The sequence below is a fragment of the Neolamprologus brichardi genome, chromosome 17 (genome assembly GCF_056152115.1).
Source record: "Neolamprologus brichardi isolate AB-2024 chromosome 17, ASM5615211v1, whole genome shotgun sequence".
NCBI lineage: Eukaryota > Metazoa > Chordata > Actinopteri > Cichliformes > Cichlidae > Neolamprologus > Neolamprologus brichardi.
Window position 1 is genome coordinate 13,608,041 of NC_142120.1, and position 9,229 is coordinate 13,617,269.

The window sequence follows — 9,229 nt, forward strand, 5'->3', positions numbered from 1 at the left end:
CTTTTGTTTCCCTTTTTTCCCTCCCCCCTGACTTCCCGAATTTCCAACAGGGACTGAACGCACCACGATTTCACGCCGTGTACCTCTATTTTCAGAACGGTGACGTGAAGGCTCATACGCTCCTCCTATATGTGGCTCGTCAGGCCGTGGCAGGCCCTGGGATTGGTGAGATGTAGTTGCTGTAGCAGCTTATGACGGAGCTCTGAGGAGGAGGAGGGAGGGAGCTGTATAAAGGCACACTCACAGGCTCCGGGACCTTCACTCTGGAGGAGGAAAGCGAGTGTTTGGGTTGGTTAACGTTTCACCAAGGGACCTCCAACCCCCTGTATTTACCAACAACAGGCGTCTATTTCCCAACACTGTACCGTCCTAGCACACGGACTCTCTAGTGAGAAATCCCCTCTACCTCGACTAATAAATGCCAAGAGAAACAACCCAAGCGCCCAGAGATAAGGATCGCTGCTCCGAATTTGACAGAAAGACTACACAGTCGGACAAACAGAGGGAAAAACAACAAAAGCGCACGCATCGTCGCCGTTGCCTTTCTCAATGCATACCCTTTGTGCCCGGGGAACGATGAAACCAGAGATTAACGCCGCCGTCGGATTTCTGTCGAGATTTCTGAGGGTAAAAGGACACGTAAACGATCGACAGGTCCAAACGTTCAGCCAAAGCTTACAGGACATTTTGGCAGGTAAGGAAACACGCAACAACAAAAAATTCCACTTCCGTTCACAAAATCCCTTTTAGACTTCTAATATACCATCCCACACATCGACTTTGGGGTTTGTTTCACGGATCAGTGGTTAACTTTGAGTTCTAATAGATTTGAGAATGATTCAGAAGAAGCCTTTCTTTGTTCTCCTAAGTATCACTTTCAGCGCTACCATAGCGCACCGCTAATTGCGCACGTCGGAGAAAGGAAAACGCATTGGATGATCCAAGGCGATTTGTCGCCAGTTTTCGTCGACGCGAATTAATATTTCGAAGTAAAAATAATGTTGAAAATACGAATTGGTTAAAGTTTAATGTATGTGCTGTTTTTAGCTTGAAGGGTGGGGGCGGGGAGAGAGAGAGGGACGCTCGACTGGCTCGAACAAGGAAGTGCGCCTCTGAGTCGCCCGATAGTGCACACAGAGAATAGAGCAAAAACATCCCCCAGTGAGACGACACAGGCTGCTCGATTACGTAATGCTAAGAACGAATTGATTTAATAATGAAAGACTGTCAGTGTTAAGACCACACTTTATTAGCTGTTTGGCACTGCGCACGCGACCTTTTGATATGTAGCACCCTTCATTTGCATTTGTTTATCTGCTTTGTGTTAAATTTGGAAGGTTGTTGATTTGCTCCACAACATATGTCACTCTTTTTGGTATTACCATGCGGTTAAAAGATGAGGTCATATTTTACCACGTCTCATATTTATTTCATTAGGGTTCCCACAGTCCACTTAACATGTGTATGTAAGGAATGGAGAGAAAACAATGCTTTTACTTTTCAGGAAATGAAGCCTTAGTTGTACACCCAGGCTTAATTTGACTATTACTGGGTTTTATAGCAGATGTTGCAGAACAGTACAGCTCAGGGATTGTCTCATTTTTTTTTATTTTGTTTTTTTGCTGTAAACGCATTCCTCTCTCGGGGCTCTTAAAGCTCCTATACATCTGTCTAATTCCCTCCACATGCAACAGCAGATGACCTACATTTTCCTGTATAAGAGTCTCTCACAAAAATAGCTCTTAAACTGCTAAATGGTTGCAGGATCCTGTCCATATGGAGCAAGTTAGGCTATTTATTTCTATTTAGAATAGATTGCAAAGATTTCCATCTTTCAATCATGACCAAAAAGTCACCATTTGGACCTGCTGATATCTGAAAATGGTTTTAGGGGGTTTTATTTATCAATCACACAGTTGGAGGAATGAACAGTACGGTATAGTGTGTGGGTAGAGCAAATTATGAGTTAAGCATTTGCACAAAATGCCAGTGAGCAGTCAGTTCAGGGGGGTTGGCGTATGTAAACAGACAAAAGTTGGAGTCTGCTGTGAGGCCTTTGTGGGGGGAGGGGAGATGTTTTGGTGGGCGCCTAGAGGCAGACGTTGAAGACGGAAAGGCAAAATGGAGGGGAAATCTACTGGAACATCCTATATTTAGTGATCGCAAACATCAATTAGAACAAATAGTGTAAATTATAAGTTTTGTATTGCTGCAAATGCAACACTCATTAGCTTTATTTTCTAAAAAGAAAAATAAATTGGCTCCACCGTGTCCAGGTTTCTTTTTTTGTTTTCTTGGATGAGGAAAATATGTGAAAACAAAAGAGAGTGTGTGGTAGTACCCCATGGGCCTTGCCGCTGCTAAAATAGGGCAGCCGGAGCTCTTTTGTGCTTTGAATCCTCACAGTTACTGTTGTGTCTGCATGCTGAAAAGCAGAGTTCCTCGCTTCTCCTGTTTGTGCTGCGCAAAGGGAAGTGAGGAAATGAGTCCCAAAGGCCAGATTGCAACCACAGAGATTGTGTAATTGTAGAAGGCAAGGTTCTTGGTTTGTCTAAAAAGTAACAGACAAGGTTCCCAAATGGAAACTACCCAACGGTCCAAAACGGAGCCATGGTCAAGGTCGGCTACAATGAGTAAACAACCCTCTTTGGTTAAACTCTTTAGGTTAAGCGCACACTCGTCTGCTTACTTTTCCACCCCCTCTCTCTCTCCACCTCCTCCTCCCATCTGCCCTCGTTTTTAAGAATAGGCCATGCTGAGCTGATCATTTCCCAGCTGCTCTGGGGTAGGTAGCTGCCTTTGTGGTTCCGTCTGAGGCTGAAAGCTCATCAAGCCTCTTGTGCTCTTTCACGAGTGCCAGCCCCTCTATTAGCTCGGCAGTATACAGACTCCTGCGATAAGGCACAGGAGGAGGGTGGGGAGGAAGGGAGGGGTTGTTATTATCCTGGTGGGTGCATACAGGTGGCCTCCGGGCCCTAGACTGAATGCTGACCCACTTCCTTTAGCCTGTTTTTCATTGGCTACAATGAAGTTACCATCAATGGGAATTCAATATGGAGGAGCCTTGTCAGGGTAAATGGTGGGTAGGTGTGTATCTTAAAGTGAGAGGTTGGTAAATAAAACGCTTGGAACAAAAGGGATTTGAAAGTGTCCTGCTATCATAGGAGAAAGATGACAGGCTTTTTTATGAGCTAAAAGTGAAGTTACGAGAAAAATATGGGCCACGTTTAACATTTACACAAACTCAACTCAAACACTTAACTGTCTGATTGGCTACTCATTGCGCAGTAATATGACCCATACTGAGAGTAGCACCACTGTGAATCACTAGTTTCAGCGCACATCTGAAACTTCCACATAGACGGACAGATTTTTTTTTTTTTAAAAATGGGAACCCTTTCCCTTTAAGAGGCGGAGCTGCCCCAGATGGCTGGCTGGGACACTTTTGGTGTTTTTGTTCAGCCAGTCATGGGAGACTCTGTGACACTGAGGAAGGCCAGTGGAAGGATTGTGCAATTCAGTGGCAGCCTTTTTTGTCACGTAGGCCTGTTTATGGCTGCTTATGAGGCCTGTAACAGGTGATAGTGTTTTTCCTTTCTTTTTGCTGGAGCGTTCAATAACTCTGTATTTCTGTGCATCTAGGTACACTTTGTGAATTGGATGCGCTCTAGGCTAAATGGGACATTTGTAGGAACACCTACAGAAACATTCTGTAGTTCCCTGAGAATAAATGCACTTATGAACTGTATTAAATCATTTTTATTTCTCTGCAGAAAAAGATTTGTCTAAACCAGTAACGGGTTTCAGCAAATGTTTTTTGCATAATAATGCATTGGACTTACTTTGACAGCACCAGTTGCATCTCATTTATAAACATTTAAGTTGCCTCCTGGCTTAAATGCATTGCACAAGATTAAGATATACTATTCTTAATTAAGTGTCCTTGTTCTCATTTACAATACGGAGATCCAACAAAAAGTGCTGAACATAATGTTTTGTTTAATGTTAGGTTTGATCAAGACTTGGAGAATATTAAGCATATCATATATCATAAAATTGCTTTGTTGTTTTCATTTTATGATGCCCTTTTTTTAGGTTAGATGTTTTTACAGTCTTATTAAATCATCTGGGCTTATCTGACACAAAGTACAGCCTGTCTGCTTTCTCTTTAACCTTTGGTAAACCTCCAGTTTATTGCAGATCTCTGGCTCCTGTATTATCTTACATTACTACGCCTTTGTTTTTTTCCTTCTTTGCTTATGACATGATCTTGCTGTCTTGACATGTTAGTAACAAGGGTCTGTTTTGTTTTTTTGGGTTTTTTTGTCAGAGCTAAACATTTTCTCCACCTTGTCTCTCTTTGTTTCCCTGCAGAGCAATATAAGCACCACTGGTTTCCAGACAGGCCCTGCAAGGGCTCAGGTTACCGCTGCATTCGCATCAACCACAAGATGGACCCCCTGGTGTGGCAGGCAGGCCAGCGTATCGGTCTGACCATCCAGCAACTCTACCTGCTGCTGCCCAGTGAGCTCACGCTCTGGGTGGACCCCTTTGAGGTTTCCTACCGCATTGGCGAAGATGGATCCATCTGCGTCCTGTATGAGTCGCAGCCTGGCCCGGGAGGAATGCCAGCGACAGCCACCACCAGCTCCCCCTCAGGAAACAGCGGGGCAGTGAACCCTATGGTGGACAGTCACATCAGCTGCAAGGAGGAACTGATGGTGCTGGGAAGAACCAGTCCCTCCAAAGGCTACAATATGATGACTGTGTCTAGTTAAAGCGGCACATAGTCACCCAGGCCTACTATTGTTCAGGGTCACGCCATGGCTGGTCATTTGGCTAGACCAGGGTGAGCCTTTTTAAAGCTAAGAATATGAAATGAAATAGTGAAAGAAGGAAAAAAAAAAAAAAAGAAAAAACAAAAACAAACAAAAAAAGAAAACAGAGGATGTGGCCTATCGTCCAGGTGATGGAAACCTTGTAGGTTTGCTATTTTCTACCCTCTCTCCCCATTATCATCTGTTCTGTTGTGTCATTGGATGAGCTAGGCACTCCATTTTTTAGGAGAGGCTTTGTGGAAATGGAACTGTTGGGGCAGCTAAACTAACAAACCAACCAACCAGGAACACCCATGGAAACTGGCTCCGCCTACCCCTGCACTCTCAACTGTAAACGCCGGTGATCGGCTCTGTGTCCGAGGGGGCTATCAGCATTGACTTTGCACTTATTTGTGGTTACTATGGGTATATGTTCAACACACCACTGCAGAAACAGCAGTCCAAATTACATGGATACTTTTTTTCTTCGTTAAGAACTACCCCCGAATCAGAAAATTCAAAACTTTTTTTTTTCCCCCAGTTTGCTGTTTTTCATTTATTTTGCTTCCTGGGTGGGGAGGAAATTGAGGTTCAGACTGTGCCCAGTGAAATCCAAGCTCAAGGTAAAGAAACTCCCAATGAGAGCATCTCTATTTTCTATAAAAAACCCTTTTTTGGACCACAGGGAATATATTTTCTTTATCTTTTAGCCATTGGATAAAAAAAACAAAAGGGGCTTACGGTCTTAACTTCTCTTCCTCCCCCTTCTCCTCACGACAACAAGTTTAAAGAAACCATTCATCCCAACCTTCTCTCCGGCCTGTATGTAAGTGCAAGTGGAATGTGTTGTGACACCTGTTACCTATGGATACCAGTGTGTCCCATTACACCATCGCCCTCCTGTCACCCATGTTTGTGTAGCTTTCTGAGGGAAGGAAAGTCGATCCATTTACCTTCCTCTTCCCTCTAGGTAATGAATGTTGTTGAAATTCACAATCAAGTCCCTGTGTTGTTTAATTTAGCCCCCTTTCTCCTTCAACACTTCTCTTGCATTACCAAAACTCAATGTGTAGCATGGGGGTGGGGGGGTGGGGTCTTTTTCGCCAAATTTTGGTCTTGTGGCCCAGTTAGAATTAACATTGAATGCACTTTGACGTGAGATTGTGTGGGATGTGCACCTTTTGGAGAAAATCGCTTGCATTCCATCCATTCAAATGTCATCTTTTCTCACCGTTCTTACTGCCCTGCCCATTTTTAGCCGTTTGATGATACTGTAGCTCCCAATGTCGCCATGGACTGATGTCTGGTCACGTGGGGAGTGTGCAACAATGGATTTCAAAACCTTTTAACACTGTATTTGTGAACATTTCAGAGCTGTTTTTTTTTTTTTTTTAAATATAAGTGGAGAGTATTCTGGGTGGTATGTTAAAAACATTCTGTTATCCATTCATATGGCACTGTTGATTCTGGCACAATGCAAAGCTACCCCCACCCTCCCTCCCTGCACACCACCTCTGACATGCACAGATGGTGATTTATGTTGCTGATTTTAAAAAAGAAAAAAAGAATAGCCTGAAAGGTCTGACCTTAGTGATGACTTTGTGACACTTTGGCCAAAGGGAGGTCTGGAGCATCAAGTGTTCAGAGTTTAACTTTAACTTGAATTGGGGAAAAAAAGTAAAATAAAAAATAAAAATCAGGCCATATCAAACTTCTATTTCCATTAATTGTTTCAAAGGTCTTGTAAAAGAGAGATAATTATTTTTAATTTTTTTTTTTTTCTGGAGGGGGGATTGGAGGTGCACTGCCTTATGGAGACCTCATTGTCAAGTATTTTGAGCCATTTGTGATGTTAACTAATGCCAGGCTTACGAGAGCCAACCTGGTGCATTGTGCTGCCTGGACCCTCGCCGGAGGTGTCCCCTTTCCAGCCTGGCAGCTTCAACTGCCCCCACCCGTCCTGGTGTCAGGGTTAGAGTGCCTCAAGTACCACATATCACCCCCTTAAGCTCAGACCTCCTGTTTAGCCAAGAGCAGGCCAGGATGCTGCTAGCTGACCCCCTGTGGATGCAGGTAGACTTAATGTGACACATATCATCATCCACCACCGTAGGGAGCTGGGTAAGGAAGGCAGGCGTGGGGAGCTGGTGTGAGAGAGGCGGGGGCCAGGGCCGGACTCTTTTGTCCAGGGCAGCTAAAATCCCTCCAGCCCCCTCCCTCTCAGACATGTTCAACATCCCCCACCCTGACCAGAACCCTTCGACCCTCCCTCAGCAGTGATGGATAACCAGCACACGCGCTTGGCGTGCTCAAGCTGCACTTAAGGGGGTGGGCTAGTGGGAGACAAGGAAACATGGATCAAAGATGAAGAATTGAGGGTACTAAGGCCATTGTTTTTTTGTTTTCATCTCACTGGATCGCGCTGCACTTAATTACTGAGTTTGCGTAGCAACTTTGTTTACATGCATATGAAAGGATGTTGTGGCTGTCTGGTGTACCCCCACTCCACTCCCGGTTCTGGGGTTGAATGGGTAACAGGATGATGGAACAGATGCTAGAACGGCTACGGGTGTTGCTCAGGCCTTAGCCACTGGCCAAATCTGTCACGGCAGGCTGGTTCGCCGCTCATCACCAGACCTATGGGTGTTTAAGCTCCCCTAAGCTTGAGAGGATCATGGGTAATATAGCTATAGCCTTTGACGCACTGCAACCCCCCTAACCCCCCTGCACCCTGTTCTCTGCTGATACTCCCTTCAGCAATCTGTGAAAAGCAGTTATTCCATGTTGGGCAGATGGAGGAGAGCTTGCTGGGCTGAGAGCCCAGTGCTTTGGTTTCCATGGTGGACACCAGTTTTAAAATCATGCTGCTCCATTAAAGCTTTTTAACGTCACGTGAGATGTTTTGAGATTGGTCTATATTTCAGACGAGAGATGATCATCTCGTCTCACTGCTTTTGATGTATTTTATGGTCACACTGCTAGAGTTTCCTCATCTTTCCACTCATATCCATTTTGCCCTCTTCATCCTCTTTTTTTTTTTTTTTTTTTTTTTTTTAAGAGGATTTTTAGTCTGGTGGTCTAACCCAGTTTTTAACAGAATTTAATTCTTCTGGGGCTTCGAAAAATTAAAACCGAAAAAAACCCAAATTCCCCTTGGACACCTTTTCGACTTTGCTACTACCACCTGAAATGGTTTAAAGTCCTCAGTTGATGTTAACTATTTAAATGGCATCCATTCAGCTTGTGCGCACTTAGATTACAAAAATTGTTGTGAGAGTGCTTTGAGTAGTCAGAGGTAAAATAGCACATAAATGCACTAAATGTTGAAGTTGTGCGACATTTTTTTGAGACGCGAGGAGTCTCTCCTGGAATGTATTGCCAAACTCAGGCCTCAGACATTCAATAAATAGCTCTTATGGAAACGTTGTGCATGTTAAGATATGAAACAGGAAGGGAACAGCAGTTTTGTTGTTGTTGTTGTCAATACTGTCATCGATTAGTTGAATTATTGCCACTTTCACATTTGAGGTGTTTTACATATTGTAGAATGTATTGTAACTGTACAACAAATGGTAGAGTACATAACATTACACATGGGAAGTGCCAATAATTTCTATGCTGAGGTGTTTTGTTTCCTTTTTGTTTTTCAGACGTATTCCTTTTTTGTATTTCATCTTTTAACATGGATAATGCTTTTTCGTAAGTGAAGCCATTTGTGATGGGAGTGTTGGCAAGGACCAAAGTTGTTCTGGTAAAATTATTAGTTTCCATGATCTGTGACTGTAGACGTATCCTTTGTTTTTTTTTTTTTTTTCTTTGTTTTCTTTTTTCTTTTTTTTCGTTCATTCTTTTCTGTTTTTCCCTTTTTTTTTCTATTTACGTATAAAACAAGAAAATAAACAAAAAAAATCTGAGCTTACCCAAGAAGAAAAGCTGTATCTTGTGATTTCATGTCAGTACATCTTTATCGTGTTCAGTTTATTTTTCCTTGGGTATGTTGTGATGAACTGCTGTAAATTTGTACAGTTCATGTAAATTGATTGTGCGGAAGTTGTACAGATTTCTATATTTTGGAAGAAAAGTTTTGTTTTTTTTCTCTGTAATAAAAGATTTCCTATCTTGGCATCATAATTCCCTTTGAATTGTGTCATCATTTACTTCTGTACTCACTTTACATTTCAAAATGGGGACAGGGGTGGGGAAGACATATTAATACAGACGTTAATCAATAAAATAAAAGCTTCTACGTGCCTGAATGAAGCAGGAGCAATATAAACTAAGCTCTGATGCCGTGCCGTCGCTCAAGCCAGATTGGTAGCTGACCTACAATGCTTTAAAGACTGAGCCATCTGTACCAAGAGGACTGGAGAGAAGAGGTCAAGTCAGCAATTCTCTTGCCTCACTAACGGTTC

General features: G+C 43.1%; 1 protein-coding gene across 1 annotated transcript; it reads left to right on the top strand.

Annotated features, from left to right (window-relative positions):
- Positions 1–227: 227 nt before the first annotated feature.
- On the top strand, positions 228–8,948 carry btg1 (BTG anti-proliferation factor 1). The gene is made up of 2 exons (XM_006780765.3): positions 228–694; positions 4,375–8,948. The coding sequence occupies exons 1-2, from the start codon at positions 550–552 to the stop codon at positions 4,776–4,778; spliced, it is 549 nt and encodes a 182-aa protein (XP_006780828.1). The 5' UTR covers positions 228–549; the 3' UTR covers positions 4,779–8,948.
- Positions 8,949–9,229: the final 281 nt, after the last annotated feature.